Here is a 27,613-nt window from a genome sequence, read left to right as displayed (position 1 = left end):
CATTTGCTCTGCTACTAATGTTGCTCTGCTACTGAAAATGCTCTTTTTCTCATTTTCATTTCTCCCTTTCCCAAAGGGTTTGCAAGGTTAGTTTTGCCCTTCTCTGGTCACATTTTTGACAAAAATTTAGAAGAAACGTATTCCTTTCACCTGCTAAGAAGACCAATTTCCCTTCTCACAATACCTTTAGTAGTCCTCTCTCAAATCTTGTTCAGTTTGAAGTCTTTTCTTATTATTTTCCTTTTAACGTAAGTAACCAGAACAGTCTCAGGCAATGAAATATTTAAAACCTGACCTCTGGTTGTGTAGTAGCAACTAATAGTTGAGATGGCCTGTACTGAAGTATTGCCACTGCCTGCAGAACTCACTTCCCACAGAAAGTAACATTCTTTACCTCACAGCTCTCCTTGAGTTGGTGGGGAGAAAAAAAAAGGCACCTTTTTTTTTTTTTTTTTTCCAAGTGTCATATCAGAAATGCAACTAATAGCTGAATGATTTTCCTAATGCTTACTCAAGATTAGATCAATTCCACTCATGACCACAGCTTGGGCTAATAAGCATCTCCTACTGAGTCTGGGATATATTTATCAATTCTGCTGCAGCACTTGCAGGTGACAACCACTTGGTTACCATCCCAGCCTCACTGGAAGTCACTGGGAGTCTGACCTGAGCATAAGTTGCTCTGGTTTTAGGCTAAACTCAAAGCATCAGTAGGGCACCACAGAACAATGGGTTTGTGTCAGGACAGGAAGGTGAAGGAGGGTAACAATGATCAACAGGTTGTGTAGTCTGTTGTGAAGACATGCCAAGGCAAACCTGTCTGTTACTTGTGCGATGCTCTCACAAATGAGACGGATGCCAGGAAATCCCCAGCTGCTCCCCTGTAGAAGACAGGTACTGATGTAGGTTTGAAACCCTGTGTCGAAGGAATCCCAGTTAATTTTTTTTTTTTTTAAATATCGTGTGGCAGATGCTTTTGGCAGGCTGGATGTGACAACATTGCCTGGTTTCACTTGCTGAGAACCCTACATAGGATCAAGGGGACTTCTGTACTTAGGCTCTGAACTCCCACACCAGGCTACTGACTTTCTGTTGCACAGCAGGATGATGATTAGCACAGAGGTATTCTGGATTATAGTGCCACGCAAATATTAACCACAGCCAGGTGAAGAAATACGCTGTTTATCCATGCTTCCAACCAATCTGGTACCTCAGCAGAAGACAAGATTGCTGCTTCCCTTTAACTAAAAAAGAACAGCCTGGTTTTCTTATTGTAAAGATAGTGCATAGTTGTTTGCTCTCCCTTTGGTCCCTGAGCAATTCAACATTGAGTAACTCAGATGTCTCCACTGGATATTGCTGCAGCTCCCATCAGTAGGCTGGCTGCTGCTCTAATAAACACATGAGGAATTATCATAGCTCTCATTGCTTTAGCTGAGCTCTGTAGGATATTTTATGACAGTCAGAAAAGTGTATGTGCAATACTGATTTCATATTAGAGTGAGAGGGAGATAAAGATTGAGCAGCCGTGAAGAGGGTAATATTCCTTTTGTGCTGAACCACCTCGCTCCTCACATCAGACACAGTAGAGATCACAAGCAACCATATTATTAGGGAATCCCAGAGGACCCAGCGCAATGAGCTCTGCATTATAGAAACATGGAGAGATGAGCAAAGAATTCCAATATTCTCACCTCTGAAAAAACATTTGTGAAAATCTAGTCAAAATGGGAGCTCATGGCTTCTAGAGGCTTTTTTTCTTCAGTGCAGGTTTAGATGCAGTTTCTCCAGATCACCTCACTTGAAAATAGACCCCTAGAAATCATTTAACATGTGACAGTAGCTACGCTAATTATGGGTTTCGGGCACGTTTGCTTTCATCTCTGCTAGACAGACTTTGCAAGCTTTCCCCTTGATGCAGCTGGGTGCAGGCGGTGCTGCTCCATACCACACAGGCACTGAGCCAGGCGGGTTCCCCACCTCCCTGCTCTGGCTGATTTCCAAATAACATGGTAATTGGAGCAGAGCAACCCAAGCAACGGCCCCGAGGGGAAGAAGGGAGCAGTTAAGAGGCTGCACCACTCAAAACAATGGTGTGATTGAAGAATACTTAGCCACTACTTCAGTCTATACCTGCAGCAGAGTGGTCATCTCTATATAGACTCCTCTAAATAGAGAAATCAGAGGAGTACCCTGTCTCTGATCATGGATGGTTCTGAAGGACTTACTGCTTCTATCAGATTTACTTTTCCTCAGACACAATAGCTTAACTACAAATTGTACGGCAGAGAGTTTGAGTAGTCCTGCTCTCCATTGCAAATTAAAAAGTATAAATGGAGTTTGCAGAAAAGTAAAAACACTGATCAGTTAGTGACAGGTCCAAGACTGAAGATCCAGCCTGGCAATACGCATGAGAAGAGACTAGCTCTGCTAAACGCTCAAAAATAGATGATTGGATGACACCAAAATTAGCTTTTGACAAAGCAATCCAAATTTGCGAACCATGAGAAATGCAGGTAACAACCTACACAGGGTAAACAGTAGCCTAGCACTGTACAGATGATGGGGAATCTAAAACACTACAAGAAAAGGGTAAAATACACAAGAAAAGAAAATCTGCACTCATAAAAGAGAGAAAGTACCTGAGGCAGGCAAGCATATGGAGTGCAAGCTGGAGTCTACAAAAAGCATTACATGGAGCTGCAGGCTCTGTTTGAAACATCAAGGGCCAAGATAATGCATTCAGAAAAAAGATGGATTATAAATGCCACACTGCAAGCCACAGAAGAGTGTGCACAGAATAGACACACAAGGCTGTCACAGCACCTTAACTCTCAGGGTCTTTCATGAGAACAAAACATAACATTGTTGAGGAAAACAAATGGATCATATATCTAAAAGTATCAGTTCTAGGAAAAAGTGAGATAAAATTAGAACTTACAAAAGAAAGTCATGGTTTTGATTAAAATGAAACAAAAAAAGTAAATCGAGGGAGCTGGTTGTCTTACCGTCAAAGAAATTACATTGCAAACTATTATATGGGTACATAATGCACTGGCTGAGATAATGCTTTGTAATAATACCAAGGAAAGTGAACGCCTTCTAGAATTAAAAGAAGAAGAAGAAAGAAAAAAAATATGCATATTTTGGCATCATCAAGAAGGGAAATGGTATTAAGCAGCTAGGAAGGATGTTTTAAGTCTTCTAGCAGAGAGGAAAGCTTTTAGCAGAATACAAACGGAGAGTGCCCAAGAATCCCAGGACTCATGGACATAGGATGGTAATTTTCATCCCAGAAGAGAAATTGGACAAATTATTCATATAACCACTGAGTAACAGAGGTATGCCACCACATTTTTCATCCAATTAAAGGAGTCAGAGACCAACCTCCAACAGCTTATCAGAAGTAAAACATACATATGAGTGGACAGACAGACAGATAGATGTATATATATATACACGTAGATAGATATCTACCTAGATGACCATTTTCATGGGCAATTTGTAGTGTTTTAATTACCTCCTCCTTTATTAGATTCATTTGAAATAGACCAAAAGTTTGAAAGATTATGAGGGTGCGAGATTGGGAGGAGGATGGCTAATGGCCTGAGACCGTGACTGCAGAAGCCTCATTTTTAACCATACCAGGATAACAAAACAACAATGACAAAAAAAACCAACACACACACCCCCCCCCCATTAAAAAATGAAACTCTGCTAGCCATACTAGAACAGATTCATTTTTTGGGGTGCAATTTCACTTACATTATTGATTGTAATTATGTATTTTTCTGCAGCTAGCTTGCCTTAGCCCTTATTTTAGCCATTGCTTGGCAGTTTGCCTGGAATAGTACAATGAAGATTACATTCAGACAAGAAAAATGTTACCTGTGTGATTTGTCATCTAGGCATTTGCAGCAGATATTTCTGCTGATAAAAGAGAAGGAGGGAAATTGCATGATTTTCAAAAGAGACAATAAAAATTCTTTTTCCTTTAAGAACCATGATAATTAGTCTTAAAACATTGTGAAAATACCCACTGTGTGACAATGTGACCCTGAAAGATTTTACTTCAGCTGTGTGACGTGGACTGATAAACACAATATAATGAAAAATAAAATTAAAATCAAAACGGACCTTTTAGCACATATATTTGTTGTTGCACAATGGTAACTGTTGTTTTTCCCACTCAAGCCACAAAGAAAGTGTAAGATGTTGAAAATGTAAATCGAGTAACCTTAAGGACTGAATCTTTTTGATTTGAGAAAGAGGTATGCAATGTAATGCAAAAAAAACATCTTAGCAGAACCCAGAATAAAGCAGCTTATTTACAATGATCAAGCAATGCCCCTGAAGGCTGTAATTAAAGAGTTTGTTGCCTTTGAAACCACCTTTTCTGGATTGCTACTTTGTTCAATAAAAAACACATTTCTATCCCTTCATAAGCTCATCTCTACTTTGACAATCCATATTAGCAACTGCTGTGATCACATCAAAGCAACCATAACAATTTGTTCAATACTTTTTTCCTCCATCTTTCCTAAAATGCTAAGCAGCCATACCACCATGCTCCCTAACATGAGCCCTAACATGAGCCTTTATTTCTCATTATAGGTACGAGAAGGGTCTTTCTGTATTAAAAACAACAATATAAAACAAAAATACAGTGAAAGCCTGAGATGGAGAATGTCATTCTTCATGTCAGGGCGGATGACAGTACCATTGAAAGAAATATTTTATAATGGTTGATAGAACAGCAAATATATCAGTCATATGGCCCTTTTCCTTTGCAGAAGCTTAGAGGCCCATTCGGTGACTGCTCTCAGAGTGAACGCTTCACTGATGCTGATAGCAAGTATGGCTCAAAATCAGGCCCATGACTAAACAGCAATAATATATCCCTCTCGCGCTGCACGCCTCTGGGCAGTTTAGCGAGGAGGGCTGGGGAGAGCAATGCAAACAAGACAAAAGGCTTGACTAAGGTGGCACAGAGGATCATTCAGCAGGGCTGGAGCAGCTCAAGCCCAGGCTGGCTGACTCCCAGTCTAACCATCTGTCTGCTACAGGGTACTGCTAAGCACTTCCAAATATCCCCCGTTCTCTTTTTCTTTTTTAACAAAGACCAAGCTTTTCTCCTAACAAAAACAAATGACTTTGCAGGCCAAACACTAGGCATTGACTCCCTAGCCCCGTGAGCTTGAATCCTTGAAGGAGAAAATTCTCCCTTTCATCTCTCGGTAGCACCCACTGAATTCATTGCAGCTGGCAGGCTGAGCGGTCTTTGAAAAAAGATCCAAAGAATCGGGAACCTGGCTGCTTTGCAGGGAGATGAAAGATCTCCCTCTGTGTCCTGAAAGAGTAGAACTTTGTCCCAACATCCGTTTCCCAGTGCTCCTTTCTCCACTATTAAGTTGTCATCGGTTGCCCATATGGGTGCTGTATTCCCAGATCAGAGATGGCTTTGTTTCAGGGGCTGGTGAAATGGTTCTGCTTTGGCATAAAGGCACGACCCACTGGTGCAGCCATTCAGCCAGAATTGCAATAGCATGCTTTCCCCTACGACGTAGCTCAGCTGAAATCACAGTTTTATTGAGGCTGCTGCAGGCTCCCAAAGTAATATGAAGGGCATAATGTATCTATAATTAGCGTCAATAAAAAAGATATCATTCTTTATGGACATTATTTGGGGGTTAGCCAGTTGTTCAGAGTTTATGCTCTTTGGCAAGAAGAGAGACCTATTTTAAAGTTTCAGGGAGGAGAGTTTTGCTTAATAACTTTAATCATATTATCCTGTGATTAAGCAGTAGGGAAAAGCAACCGATGTCTGATGGTGAGAAGTTAGGTGTCCTTGTTTTTCAGTCAGATACCTCCTGCGAACCAAAGATGCTAATCAGCACACTGGCCTTTCCCCACTAAACTTGAATGAACTAACACCTTGTGGGGAAGATACAAAGAAGCTGACTATCACACGCACAAGGCAGGCAAAGCAGGAAGCATGCCCTAGCTTCTTTCTCCAATTCCAGGCTGTGAGGGTGGCTGCAAATAGTATAAAGTACGTGTATGGCTCTTATCCACCCCTTCCTCCCTACTCCTAGAAGGTGCACCCATCCAGACCCCAGTGAGCCCAGCTGCCCCATGCCCACATGGTGCTCCAGAGGCCCAGGGCTAGCAGTGGTCATGAAGTCGGTAGGAATCTGCGTCAAGATCCTCGATCAAGTGACAGAGCAACTTACTGGGGTTTGTAACAGCTCTCCTCTCTCTAACATGTCCTAAGCAACAAAAATGTGCAGGTTTGGTCAGTCTGGGACACAAATCCTCCGAGGAGTTCAGCTGCTGAATTGCCATGGGGGTAAACTCCCTTCAAAAGGCTCTGCGCAAAGAAGGCATCTTGTCTTGATCATATCTAATTAGGCTGCAGAGGGTCTGATTTTTGCCAGCACGAAACCATCAAAAAACAAAAGCTGTAAGATTTATCTTTAGCCATATAGAGTCAAACTTTAAATGTCAAGTGCTTTAAGCCATTTCAATCATAATGGAATTTTTTAAAAAATTACTTCTGCAGTTTCTGATTTATTGCTTTCCTGATAGGTTTATGCTTTTTTTTTTTTATACTTCCTTCTGATTCTCATCTATCCAGAGGGCTCACACTCTGCATGTGGCAGCAGAACTCTGTGCGTGCAGCACCCACTATAATAGAAAGAGCAAGTGAAACCACAACTCCAAATGCAACACCCTTGACCTTTTGTTTGGGTTTACCCACACAAGTCAGAATTACTGCAGCAGACAAGAGAATGCTAAAAGCTGATTTTGAACAGCATTAGTCACTGTTTTCACTGTTTGTGATTTATTTAGTTTTCTTCATTTTCATTGCAGCGTTGATTACTTTGACCTAAAGGATGTTTATTGAAGTATATGTTTAACAGAAAATCTGTGATTTGTTGTACTAGGTTTAAGAAGACTGCTTAAATTAAGTTGCAGGATCAGACCAGAGTGTTGAGCACTTCACACGTGAAGCCCAGAACTGGAAATATATTTAAGCATCTTGCCCTTCTGAGGTCACAGCATGCTGCCTCTTGTACCATTACTGTGCGTCCAACAGAGCTAACCAGAAACAGTGAACCTGGATTAATGCCATGTTCCAATGTGCATAGATCTCCAGGTAACGGAAGAAAAAAATACCCTACAAAAAGCCCTGAGACTCAGAAATGGTGCATGGTCATAGGCTTGTGTATCATGAGATGTTTATCCCAGGATCTTCCCTACTCTGTCATTTGATATAGTTGTCCCCTTATCTTCCTAGAGCCCAAGTCTGTGAAAATTGTCTTGGTGGTTTTATAGAATAGCAGGTTCATGTGTAGGAAAACATGGCTCCTCCTGCTGCAGACCTCTTCCTTGCATCCCTGGAGGCCAAAGTGCAACAGCTGGGGAGCCGTCTGCACTGCAGGAACCCAGGACATTGAGGGCAGCTTCAGTAAGCCAAGGCAGAGGATTGACCCCTGCTTTGAGGCAAGCCAGGCAGTTTGGGTATTCTGCCCATCTCCTATGCTATCCACAGAAAGGCCCAAAGTTTAATGTCACAGAAAGGAAATCCCCACAAGGAGATCCTCGAAACAGCTTTGCCCTCAGCACCAGCTACCCAGGGTCAGATTTTTCTCACTGTGTCTGGATGAGTCATCCATTGAGGGCAGCGGCATGAATAAAACGAGCAATATTTGACCCATAAAAGTCAGGTTTTGTTCTCATATTGCATTCACTGAAGGGCACTTTCCTTCTTGTTCAGAATAAAACATGTTTTTGAATCAGCCTGAAAAAGTGCAGGAGAGTTTCAGTGGTACATATTAATAGAGAAAATTTACCAATATGTTCCAGCTGCTGACCGCAAAAAAGAATCCAAACTATCTGTTACTCTGACTGTACCTAGAACTCTTGCTCCTAACTGCTCAATCAAGAGGAAGGGAAACAACTATGTTCAAGGGAAAAACCCTTTCATTTTTACAGACACATTTGGCTTCTGTCTCTAAAAAAATGAGACAAATTAGCAAGTGCAAACATTGTATCACAAATGTCACCAATTTCATGTGCAATTCTCCCTTTGGCATGCATTCAGCTGAGAGTTCCCCCAGTAAATGCATAGGTCATTTTTACTGATCTTCCACCTCTAAGGAATATAACCCTAACTATCTTCATCAAAGCCATTCAAAGTTGTCCATGCCTTAGCCTATATTTAAATTATCTTGTTGCTTTTTATAAGTAAAAGTGCCTTTATTAATCCTAAAGAGGCAGCTTGCTTGTTATATTCGTATGTATTACAGAGTGCATATTCTAGCTGTCATTGACTCACTGGCTTTTCACACTGATAAGGGAGCAGAATTTGTTCCCTTCAGGTTGTCTTAAAAACAGTAAAACATCATTCCATCGTATGTGGGTAACTGGCTAGCTGAAAAGGGTCACATAGACATAGTCCAGCTGGCTGGGCAAAAATGCACATCGCTCTCAGCTTATCTGAAGTAAAGCAAAAATACACTATCCCTGGCTGTTCTTGTTACACAGTAACAGGAAGATTGCGGTGGGAAAAGAATGTTGCAGGTGGGAACAGATAACTACAGAAGAGAAACTAGGGGCGGTCTTGGTATTTAGGCAACTAACCAATAATGAGCTTAACTTTTGTAATATGTATGAGCTAATTATAACAAGGCATAAAAGGTGACTGTAAGAGACAATAAACGAAGTCTGCTGATCACTCATATTGAGTGACTGTGTCTTCCCTCCGTCGCAACAATCGTACATGATCGTTTTCTAGTGTTGAGAGCTATTCTTGTCTAAATTAGGACTTGGGCAGCTGGGACCTGATATACAAGTGTTCTTCTATTCAGTTTGCCTAGCTGCAGTCACAGGGTTAACAGGACTTTCGCAAGTGGTTCCTGCAGTCTGCTGATGGCCAGCAGAACCCATCACTCCCCTGAAAGGCTCACAGAAGCACATGCTGGAAAGATGCCATTTCCCAGTAACAGAAGCAGAAAGAGTGAAATTGAAACTGCAGAGAGGGTGAGCAGACATGGATACACAGCCAGCAAAGGAGAGTCAAGAGGAACCACGAGCCTAAGCATGTTCATGTTCTTTATGGTTCACCAAAGGGAGTTTTGAAATGGAACTGTTCATTGTTACCAAAGAAGGAGAAAATACCAAGCGGTTTTGTTTGGCATTGCCCCTCACGCAGCTGTCAGAGAGCACCAAGCAGCTGCCCAGAGGGGGGATCCCCACCTGGCAATACTAAGCATCTTTAACTCCCTTAGGTCTGGAAGGTCATTAACCAGAGGTGTGCATGTGACCCCACTGTTGCCTCTTCCCACCATTTTCTCCCTGTGTGGAGAGACCTGGCACTTTCCAGAGCCCCAGGAGATGCAGCAGAGAGGGGAACACCACATTCGCAGCATGCTGCTTCACTGCACTCCCAACCTGCAGAGGTGGAGCATGCTGGCTTAGAGTTCCCTTCTCCTCAGAGAACGAGGGCAGAGCGTACGCCTTCCTGATGTGCTTCACGGGGCTGTCATAAGGACATGTCCTGGCACTGGGATTTACACAACACATGCTGGTTTTGAACAGCTGAACTGCAGAGAGGAGCTACCAAATCTTGCTGTACTCTGGCAAGCCCCAGTCCTTGGGGCCCTAATCCCATTGCTGATGTGTGCATTTAGCTTTAGGGGAATAAAAAAAGGCAATGTGGGATTTCTATTTAGGTGGAGCAAAAATGGGAAGGCTGTGGGTAGGGAACATGGCTAATGGCAAGAAACACCAACAGAATAGGTACCTTGAGCAGTTTTGCATTTTTCACGATTAAAATCTGACACTCTTTACTGTCCTGCCACTGGTTAAATTAAGCCTGCATAATATTAAATTCAATTACCCATAAAATAATTATATCAGTATTAAAACAGACATAATTTTTGCAACATAAAGATGAAAGCCTATATTTGCATGCTATCTGTAAAAATCAGTGGTCATACAGTACTCAGCTCACTAAGCATCAATATTTACTAAAATGTTCAAAGAAAGATATTCAATCAATCAAATCAGTTTCCAATGGATTTTCAGTAGTTTAATTTTTTTAATAATATATTCTAATGAGCTATTAAATTGTCACGTACTTCAGTCTGCACTGTAGTTCTTTTCTAATCAGTGCTGATTACCAAGATATTTGTATCTGGCAAACTAGCTCTCATTTTATAATCAGACTCCCTATTCCCTCCAGAAATTCAACAGTCCAGTTTCTGTAGCAATGATGTTATGACTGCAAAGTCCTAAACAACTGCTCTGAGAGGCATCCCTGGTGTTTGCAGAACCACCCTATTCTTTCACCCATGTTTCTGCTTTCAAACCAGAGATGACAATAATTTCTCTACTTCTGTATGGTCCTTTGAGTGTGATGAATGAAAAGCACTTCAGAAGAACTTGGGGCTATTACTAACCTTCCATGCTCCTGACTCTGCATAGTGTCAGACAGTTGTAGGTGGTGACTGCAGGCTGGGGCACTGACTATGCAGCCACACACCGCTGGATGGAAAGGGGAGGAGGAACATGGGAGTATGAAGAATCTTCTCAAACCTTGACTATCCTGCCTGAGACAAGGATAAGGATTTAACCAACCCCCAAAGTCCAGGCATAGCTTGAAAAACACTGATGTCATCCTAGAGAAACCCTTTCCTCTGTTTCAGGGCAGGAACAGCGAGGTGAACAGGAACAGAACTTCCTCAGAAAGGTGTCTTGGTCATAGTATTCACTACCAACAGCAAAAGGTCAATTGCCTGCAGCTTCTCTAGCTGAAAGTGTTTTGAATGGAAACAAGTCCTGTGCATTTGCAGTTTGGGGAGCTACAGTTAAATATATCACAATTCCATTAATAGCAGCAGGAACATAATTTTTTGTTGGCCAGTAGATTAATGGTGGAATGGGTGCATGCAGCAATATGTTTTCAACTTACTCTCCACCAGGAACTGCATCAGGAAGACTTGGGTCTCAAAACAGAGTCCTGGATTACATTTGGTGTGACATGGGTATGAAGGAAGAATAGGATCTTTTAGACCTTTCACCTTGCCCAAAGCAAGCAAATTCCCACTCTTTCCCTAGAGCTTGACTTTGCAGCTTCTAATAAAAATACCTCACCACACGGAAAAAGATGCATCCATCCTTACAAAGACTTCCAGCATTATGCTTTCCTTATGCTTCCAGAGGTACTGAAAAACTATCAAGAAAAGTGTGGCTAATTTGCAGGTCCTATATTTGCAAATTCATTTAGACCTAAGTGCAGCGTGTGCAAAATGTTGCTTCCAGATAGAGTAAATGAAGAGTTTCATCCCCACAGGACATAGTCCACCACAGAAGACCAGTGAATGAATTACACTGCTGTCATCTTACCACATAATTACTATAGCTTTCTTTGGTTGGCTGTACAACTTTGACGTGACAGCTCTAATGGATTTAGTAGACCGTTATTTACTCCATTAGCCATTCTATGGACCTGGTTAAGCTGACATTAAGAAACCTAGCACTTTTTTTCTGGGGTTGTTGAGAGGGGAATATACATAGCATGTACATATGTAAAAATTCTCGCTATTTTAAATTCTTACACCAGAAAATTAATTATCTCTTGTGACTGACCAGTTTCAAAAAATCCCATGTAATGCTTTAAAAATGAATATTCTCCCTCACTATCTGCCTGTTGTGCTAAGAATGGTTAAAGATTCCTATGAAATCCAACTTGATAAAACCACTAATCCAAGTAGGACTCAGCTGACAAGGCTGACTTTGTAGCTGTGTGGGAGCTACTACAATCAGTGCACAAATGCTCTGATTTGGTCCCTGCAACCATAGCAATAAACCTGTGTTCTCTGTCAATAGACCTGCCATTACCCGCAATGTGATTGCCGGTGTACTGCATGTGGTAAGAGAAATCAAAAGGGTTGTTGGGGGCACAGGAGGATCTGCCTGAGGAAGGACCAAAGAATGGTCCTAATGGAAATTCAAAGTGCACAAAGTGGTCCACTCTGCTGTTTAGCAATATAACAGGAGTTACCTCAGACTCTGTCTGAAGTACTACTCTCGCTTCAGCAAATGCAACATAAATCATAATGCAATCACAGAACAGTGTGTTCACCCCTGCTGCCAGGTATGGAGGGGAGAAAAGTGTTCGGGAGAGGTCTGACATGGACAGAGATCTCAGGGAAGGAGGAAGGGAGGAAAAGGGAGAGTTTGGCCTGAGAAGGTCTTCTGCAGCCCTAGATCCTGCAAACTTATCAGGCACAGTGCCTCAAGCATCTCAAGCTTCCTCTGAAGCAAAGAAGAAGAGAGAGGAACCAACACAACCTGCTAGTGGATGTTGGTGTTTCTAGGTACTTGCAAGCATTCTGGGGATACACAGACTGTGAGGGCAAAGGCCCAAGTGACATGTCTGATTCAGCCTTACTCGTTGTATAAGCAAGAAACACTTGCATGTATGTTAGTGCTGCATCTAGCCTGCTGGTGAAAACACCTAGGAGCACAGCTGAGAGGAAGCCACCAGGAGCAGAGGACAGGAAGAGGTGTGCTGCTGAAGACTGAAGAAGCATCGGGGCAGCACAATGGCTCTGGCTTTTAGTGCAAACTTTCCTGGCTCTAGAGCACATACCACCCCCTCCCAGGGCTGTGCAGGCTCTTTTATTGTAGACATTCATCAGCTGTCTCTCACATGCAAGGACATTGCTGCAGAATGATCTGTGGGCTGTCTTCACTGGGGGTTTTTTTTGGCTTGTGTGTAAGGGTTTACACAGTAAATTGAACCACAAGCTGAATACCCTGGCTCCACAGATGCACTGGTATGAGTTTTACCATCCACTAGCAGTAGGATGCAGACTGTAGGAACTCAGAAACCTGACGACAGCTGGGCTACCATAATTTTGTCATAGCATTTTGTATATACATATATATCTCACAGTATTTTGTGTACACATATACACATATATACATGTACATATACATACAGTCTCTATTTATATTACCTCTGCTTCCTAGGTGTGTGGAAAGAGACAAATATGGTGGCTACTCTAACTTAAGGAGGTGATCTTCCTATTTTTTAAATTCCCCTCTTCATCACTGAGGTAATAGCCTCCTTACCAAGAACTTAATTCTGTTCAAGTTCTCGGGCCAGTTTAAAATGTAAAATTTAGACAGGCCACATGTCAAAGGTTGGGAAAAGCATATTTTCAAAAGTTTTTGGTAATTTTGGCTGTTTATTTCCCAGAATGTATTTTTGTGTATCAGTACTATTCGTGCATCCTAGGCAGTTTCCAGAGCAGCCAGGATGGGCAATCAGGAGAACATGGACAGTACGCTACCATCTCAGCTTAATTCTGCCCATTCCCATTTTCTTTCCATCCCAAGAGGTTGTTCTTATACAGGGAAGAATCACCCACTCCGGCCACAGCTGCTGATCACAGCTCAAACCTTCCACGGCCACAGCGAACAGCGGCCACCTCCTCTCTTTTCCTACTATGAGGCACTATGGGGATTTTTAGACTAATGTAAAGATAGATATTGTGGATCCTGAAGTGGGTATTTGGCTGAAGCTGAAACAGGCTTCAGTTCATTTCATGAAGCCCTCTCTGTTTTATTTAATGTGACCCCACATTTTCCCTTGCCATGGCAGGGAGGTAACTTTCTTTTCATAGGTTGGTACATGGGCTTGACATGCTGTTTTCACTGTCATTAAACAAAGTCCATGCCCTGACCGAGTGCAGAACTTTTCCCTCCAGTGCAAGCCTCTTTACCACCCTTCCACTGTGTTTTGAGCACAAGGAAAGCCTAGAACTAAAAACATCAGAAAAAGATTCACAGCAGGAAAACCCTGTCTGGCTCATACCCATCCCTTTGTATTGTTGCACCGCTTGAAGTATCCCCAAATGCAGGGCAGAACTTCAGGAAAACGTTATGGTCCCTCACAGTCACTTTCCAGACTCCCTGGTTCTTTATTTCTGAGACAGCACCTCTCCATGCCAACCCCAGAAGAGCAGAGCTAGGCTTAAGCAATTAACCTCTGTGAGGTGATTTGTGATTGCTGGACTGATGGCTCTGCATGAGTGCAAACCAAATTCATGACTCATTCCAGTATTCTTTCCAGGATATGATGAGGACTAATTACAGCTCCTTGCTCACTGCCTGTGACAAAACCAGATGCACACCATACCAAAGATATTTTCAAAGCCATTGATCATTATGCTAGTTCTTCACAGGGAAAATTGCAGCTGGTGGGAAACTGCTGGGAGACAGCTCTGTCACCATCCTCCTGCTGCCCCCCCCATCCCAGTCCCAATGGAGACCTGTTGTCAGAGGGACTTGCAAAGCCCTGCCAGAAAGTACCCAATGCTCACCTTGGAAATAGATGCCTGCCTGGATTTGGAGGACCCTGGGAAGGGCTCTGGGGTCCAGAGAATGAATGAACTTCTCCAGAGTAGATGCCATGGTCTGCAGCAAGGCAGCATGTGGGTTTGGCACATAAAGACGAGTGAAAAGCTTTCGAAGCAGCAACTCTTGCAGCCTGGTGCATGCTGCACCCGGGGGGAGTGGCACGGGGCGGTACTTCTGCTTTTTCCCCTTAATGGCCACTTCCTCCCACGGCTGCAGCTGGAGTGGGGTGAGGCAGGGGGATGCTGAGCAGGTGGCCCTGCCACCAGGTTGGGGTACCCGTACCCGCTGAGGGTCTGTGCCAAGCTGGGAGAGGTGTAGGGGGTGCTGTGGTGCTGGGCTTCGGAGGGGGCCAGAGGATCTGTCACAAAACTCCATCTCATTGGTGATGGTTATTGACCCTGTGAAAAGAAGATATTTCATGAATATCAGCCCTGCCTAAAGAGGGGGAAGACATTATGTCTGGGTGGGGGGTGGGTTTTTCTTTTTTTCCCTTGGAGCACAGCAAAATAGTTTGGTGTCTGTTCTCTTCAAAACCACAAACAACCTTGGAAGAAAAGAAATTAAACCATTTTGTTCTGATGTTTTTTGCTGTCTTAAAAATTGTACCTGGATTTAAGACATAGAAATAGAATACAAATTACTTCATCATGTAAATGGACATTAAACCACCATGGTGTTATGCAAAACGGCCAAGATCTGTTAATGTCACCAGTGGAGATTTGAATTTGAGATGCTGCAACTGGGAATGAATTTCAAGAGGCTACTGCATGGTACCAAGTGAAAATCAGATTGTGCTGAGGGCAGATCCCCAGCACTGGTCCCAACTCTGCTGTTCTGAGCCTGATCAAGTGCTGTTATTGCAGCAGCAGTCTTCTGAAAAGCAAGACCAAAGAGCAAACAAGCAGCAGACTCAGATCACCAGGAAAACTGAAGTGACTGTGATTTCATGTTCCCTTACACTGGTCTCGTGCTTCCCTAAGGTGTCAGGAAAAGTAGGAAGCATGATGCTGGGACAAAACAGTGAGTGAGATAACCAAGTGTTTGTTTTCAAAAAGCATGGTAGCTGCATTTCATCTGTATTTATTAATTTACAGGAGACAATATAACTCACATATTAAAATTCAAAACGGAGTGGGTGTCCGGGCTTTTGAGGTGCCAGGCTAGCTATGGGGTTTGAAGAGTTTGTTAGCTTGGGCTTAACAAATATTGCTCTAGGGAATGTGAAATAGGTTTTATAAGGGGGGAGCCTGCAGGTGCAGAGCTCACTATTACCTTTTGTTAATGTTGCAGGTGCTGCAGGCAAGCTGAATAACAGGACTTTGGGTCTCAGTGTGACAGGTGTTATTGAAAGCCATACTAGAGAACATGCACAGCCAACGACTCATCAAGTATTTTAATATAAAAGATCCTTCCTTCTCTACTCCCAACAACACATACTTGAAACTAAGCAAATATGATTGATCTGGGAGAGAGCTGGGGAAATCACATGCATTCAGTGGTAATCAAAAGAGCCATATTGTAAAAAGCTGGTTCTTACAGGGCACAGAGCATTGAAATGTGTGAGTGGTTCCAGCTATTTCAGTGGGACATCTTTATACATTTTAAAATGATGTGTGTTACTCTAGGAAATCACAGCAAATTTTCTTCATGTACCAGCTCCCCAAATTATCAGGTATTGTGTTGGTGATGGCAGCTGGACTTTACCTGTCCACATTGGTTTGGTCATTTTGGCCTATGGATAAAAAGCCTTTAAGCCCATTTCTACTGCTCCTGAATTCACTTGTATTTGGCTCTTCACTTTGATAAGGTTGCCAGGAACAGTACCACAAAAAACATTTAACATAAACTGCAAACACACATAAAAATTAATAACTGCTTTCAAATTTGCTTGAATCCAACCAGGTGTGGATTTCATACAAGAAAAATCAGAACAAAACTTGTTTTATGTTGCTGAATGCAGCAGCCCAACAGCATGGAGAAGGCAGCTGCAGCTCCATGTTCCCAGGGTCAACCAGCAGCATGTGTTCCCTATAGGCACGGATGCACACGCACGTATACAGCACCTATACACATAAATCAGCTCAACCTATGGAGAAACCACAGCACTTACACAACCACCAACAGCCTCATCCTGTGCCCCCCTCTGGCTGATCTGGATGAGTCTGTTAGTGGGAAACATACACATATGTATAGATGCGGTGGGGATCCTTCCAGGAGCTGGGCTTAGGCACAGTGCACCTGGTAACTGGCCTCTCATCCTCCTGCCACTGGGCATGTCAGCAGCCCTCAGGGCCCAGAGCCCCATGACCGTGGCTGGTACAAAGTCCCCTAGCACACGTAAGCACCCTTCCCCACCCCACACCCCCTGGCTCCCAAGCCACTTGCCCTGCTGGCACCCACATGGCCCTGTGACCCATCATCCCACTCCAGCTGCTGGCACTCAGACCCCCATACACACAGCGTGCATGTGCACACAGGAAAATAATCAGGAATGGAGCTGAATAAGAAGCCAGGGTGGGCTGTGCTGATGTGGCACAGGGCATGGCCAGACAAGCGTACTGACCCCCAGCCTGCTTATGTGTGACAAGCTCCTTTTATCCCCTTAAGCCCTTAAGGTATTTTCCCACCCTCGTTCCTCCCAAAACTATCATCATCCCTCCCTTTCCCCATCTTTGGTTCATCTCCCAAACATCCCATAGCAAGTCTTATACTTGGCTATAGCCCTGCATCCCATAATGAGTCCCATAACTCTAAGTATAGTCCCTGTCAGTCTGTAAGGTGCTCTGGAAAGCCTCTCCCCTCAACTCATGTGCTGGGTGTCATGGCCAGCTCAAGATGTGATCACCCTTCTGCAATGCCCTGGGGGGCTCTGGGAAGGGCCCCTTTCTCTGATGGGTTATCGGGGTGCCCTGCTGGTGCCATGCCTCTGTGCTTCCTCAGATGAGCCATTAATGGGCTGATGGCTCTCCTGTAACGTGCCTGGAAGTACCCTGGGCAGGGTACCTCTGGGGTTCCCCCACCTGCTGTTGTTCCTTTGAGCCCCTCTGTGTGTGCAGAGATCAGCTTTTTATCACACAACCCAGCAAAACCAGTCGTCTTAGGTGCAATGAAGGAGCATTATATGCAGTTGTCTGAAATTGCAGTCCAAATCAGGAATGCTACCCGCTGCTCACACGTTATCAGAGCCATCCGTGTCTCTGCTAGCACCTAGACTGGTAAGTGAGAACCACTGATTTGTTCTCCCAAATGCTCTGCAGGAGCTTTTTCCAGTTTGATGTGCAATGCTAAGTGCAGAGAAAAATAATTTGCCATCTCCAAACCATCCTTAATCCCGTAATGGAAGATTAACACACCCCATCATGGACTGCTGGTAATAAGGGACCATTTGCGGGGATTATTCTATTGGAGATTAAATCCTCAGGAGGATCTTGACTTGGAAAAATTCCCTTTGCTTCCTCCAAGTTTCAGTATTGAAGATGAAGACAAGCTGCTGAAAAATGCATGTATACTGTACTAAAAGGATGCGGTATCTGAGCTTGTTCTTCCCATACTGAAACACCAGAGACCACAAACCTCTCCTTACCACACCTCCATTTCTGAGTTACTGTGTTATTGACAGAGAGCTTACCGGGACCTCCACATTACCTATGCCCTGCAGGAGTCTGCAGGCAGCATTTGGTTTGGCCACCGCACCTCCTACCGCCAACAACGGGCTGAAGGTGAAGCCAGGCAGGGAAATCTGCAAAAGCCAAAGCGGCCATAAGCCCTCATGCAGCCATGGTGCCAGCAGCTCCAGCTGCTCTGAAAGACGTGCACAAACAGGGACCCACATCTCCCCACGTGGAAAAGCCCCTGCGCATTCCCCCACGGGGGTGGCCAGGGAGCAGCTGTAGGGGAATGTGCCTGAAAAGTGACATCAGCTAATTCAGAAGAATGGATGAATGGCAAAACAGAGAATTCTGAAAACTATTTCTAAGAATATTTTTCTACCATGCTGATGAATACTCACTTGTTTTACTCACTGGTTTTCAGGAAGCCAATAAAGTGTTTCAAGTTTCCAAATAAGCCTGTGAAGGTTTGTTGGTTTTTTTTTAAGCTCAGACCATTCTCCAGATAAATGCAGCCATTAGTTGCGCTGGTTGAAGGGACTTTTTAAAACGATCTTGTAAATATGAAACCAAGCATTATGTCTACAGGAAGACACGCCCCATTTATTGAGCTTATATACACAAGGGAAATATATTTGATGCTTGAGCTGGCAGAACTGTAATTCCAGAGAGGAAGATGCTTTAGGGAAACTGGGAACAATGAAGCCCTGGAAGGCGGGTGTGAGTGAGGTTTATATTGAATGGTTATGCTGTCTTTGAATCAAACTCAAGGTACTGCAGGAAGTTCAATTCACTTACATATTTTTTCCAGTGTAAGGTGGGAACTCCACCTGTCATTAAAAATAAAGTCAGGCTAAACTGTAGGGAATCCTCCCTGACACAGGTGCATTGAGCTGTGAAATAATCTCCCAGGGGAACAAGTGGACACTTGGGATGTTTAGGCTCTGAATAAATATAGGACTATAGGACACATCAAGAACAATTATGATAAAGAAAGGGAGATAGGTCATCTATTCCTATAGGTGATGGGCTGTAATGTCACCCTTCATTATAGGAATCTACTGGCTCAATAACTAAGTCAGGTGAACAGTGTTATACTGAAACTGCTCCAGAGGTGAACCCTAGCATGAAAAGAAGCTGTGAAGACTTCAGGAGCTGGGATCTTCCTCTCCTAGTCAGCACCAGTTCTAGTAGCGCAGGGGTCCTCAAACTATGGCCCACGGGCCGGATACGGCCCCCCAGGGTCCTCAATCTGGCCCCCGGTATTTACAGATCCCCCCGCCGGGGGTTGGGGGGGGGGAAAAACCAAGCAGCCGCAGATGGCTGCCTGCCACTGCATCCGCGCGCCGGCCCCCTGGTTAAAAAGTTTGAGGACCCCTGTAGTAGCGTCACTCAGGTTTTGGACAACTCACTCAAGAAGCACCTGACCCTCTGCTGACAACCATGCATTTTCATTGGCCTTTGGGATGTAAACTGATGGTCTCAGCAGCTTGAACAAGTTGTCCCATCACGAGCAAAAAAATCCAACCCCTACAATAGTACCCCTGGATTTATCTCCACAGAGACAGGGTTTCAATTGGCCAAAGACCTAAATGAAACAAAACATGAGTTGCAATGTGATGGGTAGATCTTTGTGTAAAAGCTTGTTTTACTGCTATAGGTGGATGGGATCAATTGCCCAGTAAAGCCAAAATGATCACCTCTTAAACATTGAAATCATTCCTTCCAAAGGAACCTAGCTTTGTTAGCCTAATATTTGCATAACTTATCCTCCAGCACCTGCAACAATTTCTTCTAATGTCACCTGAAAATAGAAAGCACTAATTGCACAGCATATTTCAATAACCCCCTAAAGATGGGGTTTTTTTAGCATTCTGGCTTCCATGGGCAGCCTCTGCTCAAACTCCCCCTAGTATGAGTCAGTGTGGTTAGACGACTTTTTAATCCTGCAGACAAAAGCATAGCAAGATTCTGCTGAAATTTAAAATAAGGAGCTGTGTTAAAAAGTAAGGATGATTACCCACAGATATTTATACTATTTCACCATCCGCTGAAGCCCATAGATAAAGATAAAATCTGCCCTTCTAAAGATATTATCTTGCTCAGCTCCAAGTTTTTGGACCTGGTACAAAAATGATTGGGTTGAAAATCCTAACACCCTCACAAAGCAGGCGCTCACCCCAGTGAATTGTGATAGCTCCTGGCTTTAAAATCTTGGAACATTTTAATGCCCTGTGATTGTACTGTGAACTTTCCTTTACGTTTCCAGGAACTACGTTTTGGGTTCTTTGACATTTCCTTACAGCTCGGCAGAGAGATCTTAGACGTGCTCTTCATATGAAATTTAAATGGCTTAGCAGGTGTGAACAAAAGGCTGTTAGTAAAAAGCTCCTGAGCCCAGAGGGTTGTTTGCCAGTGTTTGACTCGAGTGAATGGTCTATTGAAGAACCAGGATCCCCTAGTGCTTTTAAAAGAACCGAAGCATATGTACACACATCAGATTTTGAAAAACAGTAAGTTTTTGGCTGACTTTTTATGGACTAAACAATAACCTGTGGGGATTTTCTACATTTTATTGAGCAGTTCTGTACCTGTTGGAGTCAGAAAGGTCCCTCCATTGATTTTAACAGGGGTTGGAGTAGGCTTTTAATAAGGAAGAGTTATGGCTTTCGGTTGGTTGTGGCTTCCCATATAAACACTGTGCTGATAATGGCATTTTAAGTTACAGTCTTGCAAAGAATATTGACATGCATCTTTCCCAAACTTCTTCAAGAAAGAGTAATAGGTTTACATACAGCAGTAAACTATAGGAAATGTATTTCCAGAACTCTCTCTCCAGCTGCCGGTAAGTGGGATTAACACCATGGCCTTAATAAATACATTTAAAGTTTTGGTACTGTGTATGAATTGGACATTCAAAGCCCTGAAAGGTTCAAGTGCTGCTGTTTTGTTCAACCACAGAGAAAAGGACATGATCTGAGATTTCTAAGTTCTGCACTAGTATAGACTCAAAAGCTCAAGCTAAAAATTCCTCCGTCTGTTGACAGGTATTAATTAATGGCACCTATCTTTATAAATATATTAAGATGATTGATCCTTAAATGTTTATAAAATATTTTGAAAGTAAAGCCAGTTGCAAATGTTTAATACAGTAGGAGCTCTGGGCCTTTACAATACAAAGAGGAACCTGTCAAAATGGGTGCTTATACAAAATGAGCCATCCTGGTGATCCTCAGCTGGTGTTAAGGCTTTTAATTTAACAGCACAGAACATGAATTCAGTATTCCCATGAGAATATTAATATCTCTGTACATGGTGTCACACTGTAAAGTCAATCCAGGCAGTTGACCAACCTGGAGCATTCCAATAGCTAAGCGAATATTAAGCAATTTCGGTCTCTATCTTCCATCATTTTGCCAAAGCAGACTGAAAGCAGAGAATTTACAATTTATCCAGGGCTACATGGATTATCTATGGCAAAGCCCTGGCTTAGGTCCAAATCTCCAAAGCCCAACTTGACTACTCCTAGCACAGAACTATCTACTCTCTCTGAAAAAAAAAAGAAAAAGTAAAAGAAAAAAGTCAAACCTAACCATCTCTGCAGATTTCATTAAATACCTAGTTTCTGTGGGTTGTTGGTTTCTTTGAGGAGGTAAAAGAAAGGAAGGCAGGGACACAAAAAAAAAAAAAAAAAAAAAAGAAATCCCACAGTTTTAGGGAGAAGTACAGGTCCATTAAAGATTTACTTTGGGAGTCAAAATTACTTGAGATATCTTCAAATTACAAAAAGTGTTTTGAAATATGGTTGGCATATCTTCAGTGCATTTTTGACAGTTGAAGACATGTTGCAGATTTTTTTTGAATTAATTTTAAATATCACTTTCTCCCTTTGTGATTTCTTGAGTGGGGTGTGCTGTAATTTATTTTTAAAGAGGCAATGTAGGTTTCTAGATGCTGTTAAAGGAATCCAAAATAATTTTTTTTTGCACCATGCCACTGTTCAAAGAATAGGACACTGAATTAATTTAAATATATTTTGGAAAGATTGATTCCCCCAATGGAATTTACACATCTACTTTCACTAATTATTCCTGAAGTTTCACCTATCAACTCACAATTTTCTACATAAGAGAAGCAAAACAGTTTGACTTTCCCTGACAGCAAAGAGCTTTAACAGAACTAGAATTAAAACTGGCATCTTGCACTCCTTAACTCTCTAATGTCTACGTTACCAGAAGAACGAGCACTAATAATCCCTTTTTATGTGAGCATTAGAACCCAGAGTTTAGTCTAAGCAGCTGGGAAAAGAAATCAACAAAACATTTATTTTAATAATGGTTACCTTGAATTTTTTTGTCATCCTTAATATTTATTTTAAATGACAGATATGTTGTCTGACTTTCAAATTAATGATAAAGCAGTGGCACTGAATATGTTTTCCTGTTCTTATTGCAACTGAAATATCAGCTGTCATTTTAAAATACATACAGAACCAAGCATTCCTCTCTTTTTTTTTTTTTTTTTGTTGCTTTTTTTAAAACCATTAATAGGAACCTTTCTAAAAAGGTACACAGAAAGATAGTCTGCCAAGCACACAATCCAATTGGCCTGATTTTCAGAAACAGCTTCAGAAAGTTTGAGAACAAACTTAATTGCAGTTACTTCTACTCAGTGTATGAAGTTGAATCTATATGCAAAGTGTTTCTGCAGGAAAATTGAGTTTCTTCAAAGAATAAAGACTCCAGATGAAATGCAGTTAACACTTGCCAACATATCAGTTAAATTGATTCTGATTTCCTACCTTTTTCAAGGCATTGATATTACCTTGCTGCAAGGCATTTTGGTTATCATTGTTATTTTCCTATATGAAAGCTTAGATGCATTTGCTGCTTAAGGGATCTGCGTTTATGGGCTTGTTCCAGGTGTCCCTTGCTTTTTCTTAAGGAGAAGCAGTATAAAGATTTCAGTAATTGGACCTCTTTCTTGGAGGGTTGTGGGTATTTTTTGGAAATACACAGGAGAATTGAACTTAGATGAAGGGATTTGAAAAAGTCTGAGCAAGCTGTGGGAAAGCTAAGATCTGAAATAAAGGGTCATTTTATTTGCAGAGGCAGCCAGACTCCTGGGCTGGCACCCGCCAGAGTTTCAGCCCGTGGGAGAAGACGGTGCCCAGGGAGTTCTCAGCCTTCCCTCATGATCCCTCATCCCTAGGGATGGTGGGGTTGGAGGCCAGTACACATCTGCATTTCATCACAGGCAAAGATACAACTAGTGCACTATTTATGTTGTTGGATTTTTTTTTTATTTGTTTGTTTGTTTTTACTTACTAGCCATAAAGTTATTTGGTTCCAGGAAAGTGCAATTTAAATAGAGATTGGTTTTGTTGATTAATGCAGAATCTGGTACACTTGGCCATAAAAAATTCTGTGAGCAGCATAAGCAATGTACATTTGCTTCATATGAAGCAAAGATAAGCATCCCACTCTTTTCCTCTTCCAGTCCTATTTCTCCTTTCCCAAGAGCAGAGTGTTGCCTTTTGCACCATGCCTGGTATCATGAACATAAACAGGGTGGTCACCAAGATCCCTCTAATGCCCTTGAGGGCAGCACACGTCCCATCCTCTACCTCACACAAGAGACAAATGCAGTACTTTCAGTAGCTGCTGGCCAACATCTATTTTGAATCCTCCACACCCTTCACCATCTTTGTGGTAGACTGCAACAAACAGTGAGATCACTAAGAGCATGCAGCACACTTCCCACTCTGACAAGCTATGCCTTTAGAGACTTGCTTTGGAAAAGTGCTGGAAAACAACTGTATTTCTTTATCAATTTGGTCAATAAGCCTGTCTTCCCAGCTGTGGAGGAGGAAAGAGCACAGGAGCTCTTCTCCAGAACAACCTGTAAAAACACTGCAAAAGAAGAACCTATAGGTAGCATTTATTTTATTTTTTCTAGTGTGTATTTTAGCCCTTTCCTGTTAAAATGCTCAATCCAGAAGCTTCACCATGTGTTTTCTTACCTATTTTGTCTGCTTTTTCAAAGCTAAATAAATCTCGTTACTTCTCATGTAGAGTGGTAACACTGAGCATCCATTTCTTCTTGTAGGCAGCCTGGCAGTATGGAACATGTGCTATGATCCAGCCAAGGCTCTTTAAACTTGTCCTTCTCTGCAAACTTAATTTAAATTATCTAAGATATCAAAGAGTCTGTAAGAAACATCCTTGGGTTCTCACTTCGGAGTTTAAGTCCTTCTGCCAGCCTTTCATCTTTTTTTCAGTTTGTTGCATCTACATTTATTTGACATACAAGAGCATTTGTGTCCCTTGGGCATCTCCTTCAATGTGTTCCTAGCACATGTTCTCCTGGGTGAAGCATACAGTGCAGCAGTTAGACCCTTCTCCTTCCTTCTCCTCACCATACTGCCAGAGACCCCAAGCCAGAGGGTGTTGAGAGCCTGTGGGGGCACTACAGCATCCTGGACCTTCTGGTGCTGAGCACATTGTGAGATCTAACAATCAGCCAGCATGAATAGACAGATACATTTTGAAAAATGAAAGTTTACAGCTCCCTTCACATCTATCTGAGGAATGTATTTATAAGTGTTCTTGCAGAATTATGTCAACAAATTAATTCAAACAGACTTGCCATGGCTAGAGGATGAAATCTGCAATCTGCAAAGCCATCACTTGCACCAAAGTCAGTTTCACAAACATATTTTGCTTATTTCTTCTTCTGCATTCTGCTCTCTGCTCACCTACAAAACCCGGGAACACAGTATGCTTGCCAAAGAAGATTTAATACAACATATAACAGAAAGGACTTTAAAAAGGGGGAAAAAACCACATCCAATCCAAATACTCAAAGTCTTCATAGAAAAGAGAACAAAATCAAATCAAAGCAAGTAGAGCAGCAGCAAAAAACAGCACAAAGATTGAACAAAAATGCTGGAGAAAATTTGCTGATTCTTGTTTTAACACGCAGCTGAGGATGCTGTACAGCATCCTAAAACTAGCAGATAACGAGAGCCCCTTGCTCATCCAAGCCTGCCCTAGGACAGGCATTCATCAAGATGCTGCTTCCTGGACTTGTTCTTTCTTCTTGCTTGCAAAAATAAGAACTGGCTCAAGAGATGCTTGTAACTTGGGGTGCTTAACCTCAATTTGCTCGGTTCTGGTCTTCTCAGAACATTGTATTTCTGAATACTGTCCCTAGGCCATGTGTTTTAACCCAGCTTCATGCCAAAGAGTCAAGAGCATGCCTCCCCACTTCCATGTGGACATCAGCTACGGTAATGTTATTGGAAGTTGGGTGTGGGAAAACTGATTTTTGCCATTCTTCCTTTACTAGTGCATGTTTAAGTCTCATTTCAAATTCACATCATGGTAGCACATTTCAGGACCTGCCACGACAGAAAGTCAGTTACACCAAACACACGGGTGTACATACTATACACCCAGATATTCCTATTTCCCTTCCCTTAACACCTAGGACCTTCTACTAAGTTAACCAACCCCTCCCATACATTGTTGTGTTAATCTTTCACAAATCAAACACGCCTAAACACATCACTAACCAAATCTCTTCCTGTGCTGTTTCACATTGCTTTTAAGGCCCACAGACCTTGAAAGAATTGGAAGGGAGCAGGTTTTTCACCTCCTCCCCACCCCAGAGAAGCACTGGAAGGAACAAAAGAGCAGTTGCAGTTGTTTCACTTTGTAACTAAGTCACTGTCATCCTGCTTAACGCACTCAGCAGACTTTGAGTGACAAACAGCAATAAGCTTGCTTTCAGAGATGCCAGCTGATCCTGGCTCAGGCGAGATCAGAGGGCGGGATGTGCTGGTCCAGCCATTTAGTGTGAATTTGAAACTACTCCTTGAGGTCCGTTCTGCTGAAAAGTTGAAATGTGTTATGGAAATAATACCACATCCCATCCCTGCCTGCTTAGCTTCAGCCTGTGCTAAGATGTAGAAGATGAAAGAGTAGAGGAAAAAAATGTGGGTGAAAACAAGAATTAAAAAATCCCAATGAAAACAACAAAACTGCACAATCTGTACTGTGTTTTGGAAAGGGAAAGACCACTGGAAGAAGAAGAAAAATAATCAGGTAAGAGTAGAGCGTCTAATCTGAACAACACAGTCCTGAAAAAAGATGAGTATCTGTCTTCCTTAAATGTTTGTGTGGCCTGTGCCAAGTCCAGAATAGACACCTCACCAGCAAACTCTAAGTAATGAGCAAGATCAGGACATCACGATACCGTGATGAGACTTTTCATGACCAAGTAAGTGTGTTACTTAAAGCCTTACAAGTGAAGAATGTGGAAAATGCATGCTTGAATGTGTGTATTATCAAAGTAATTGTCATGTTTTGTTCTCTGATTTTCCCAAGCCCATCTGCTAATTCAATTTTTGTTTTGCCACGCTGGATTGTAAACACAGATAAAAGCTTGCAGGGCATGTGCTCTTCTCCCACCCATTTTTTGCAGTTTTCCCCAAACACTAAATGGTGTAGGACTCTGAAGCTATTTCATTTGTCAAGTTGACTTACATTTTCAAGACACTCAGAACTCTTTTCAGTCTTCAAAATCTTCCTTTACAGTGGCTCCCCTTGGCCATAGCCAGGCAGCTGCCCCTCACACTGTCCCACAATGCTTCTCATTTCACCCCCACAATGTCTAACGTTGCTTTTCTCAGTATAAATTTTCTTCTTCTAAGAAAGGAAAACCAAAACCAAACCATAATTTCAAAAACCAAGCATCAGAAAGAAATCTGCAAAGTAGCATTTGGCTCTCGATTAACAGTGGAGTGGGGGCTGAGATGCCTGTGAAATCACACCTGTCACTTACTGTCACATTTACTTTACTTCTCATTTGTTGCTTGTCCTCAAAACTAAGATAAGGACTATCTGAATGATCATGTTCAGCACTGCAGCAGTATTGTTCTCATTTTCTTGATCAGCAATGATAAATATGGTACCACCAAAGCTGCACTTCTTGGGCTTTGAGGCAGCTAACTGCTGGAGTCCAAAAATCAAGTGGAGTTTAGAGGTCATAAAATGAGGTAAGTGAGCTGATCCTAAGTCTCTTGCCTGTACTAAGCCTGGTTTTGAGGGATTATAATTTTTTAAATCTTTCATGAGACCTACTCATAGTTATATCTCTCCTTTATTGAAGGAGCTGCTCACATAAACTGCCCAGTTCTTTGACACTGGCCCTTGCTCAGTTTCTTTCATCCTCAGTGGCCTAAACCATCTATTCAACAACCTTGCTTGACCACAGGCACGACATATACTCAATATTTGAAACTATTTCACTGACTGGGGCTTTTAGGATTTTTATTTCCTTCCATATATTTCATAACTGCATGCTTTTTTGGGAAGTTCCCATCTTGCCTAGATTTTTTGTACTGTCCATCCTGCCTATTCTTACATCCAAAGCCTGTTCTTTCTATGTTGTTGCCCAAATAACCAGCAAACAAGATTCCTATCTTCATGCTGGTCCCAGTCAGTTCACTGAGTGTTTCATTCTCTTTCTCTTGCACAAAGTTTATAAATCCCCCTGTGCAAAAG

At 42.4% G+C, this 27,613-nt stretch overlaps 1 protein-coding gene across 6 annotated transcripts in view; it reads right to left on the bottom strand.

Annotated features, from left to right (window-relative positions):
• THEMIS (thymocyte selection associated) overlaps positions 1-14,581 on the bottom strand; it is an 84,568-nt gene extending 69,987 nt beyond the window's left edge. For 3 of the 6 annotated variants that reach the window (XM_055714208.1, XM_055714207.1, XM_055714206.1), the window contains exon 1: positions 14,400-14,580. In XM_055714208.1, the coding sequence (XP_055570183.1) occupies positions 14,400-14,490 (91 nt within the window). In that variant the 5' untranslated portion in view covers positions 14,491-14,580. Of the gene's footprint in view, positions 1-14,399 lie in introns of all 6 variants that reach the window. The other 3 variants (XM_055714204.1, XM_055714205.1, XM_005432870.3) reach the window with 3 other exon arrangements.
• Between the last annotated feature and the right edge of the window lie 13,032 nt (positions 14,582-27,613).

This window comes from Falco cherrug, chromosome 6 (assembly GCF_023634085.1).
Source record: "Falco cherrug isolate bFalChe1 chromosome 6, bFalChe1.pri, whole genome shotgun sequence".
NCBI classification, from domain to species: Eukaryota; Metazoa; Chordata; class Aves; order Falconiformes; family Falconidae; genus Falco; species Falco cherrug.
The sequence above is the reverse complement of the archived record's forward strand: the minus strand, read 5'-3'. Positions and strand labels throughout refer to the sequence as shown.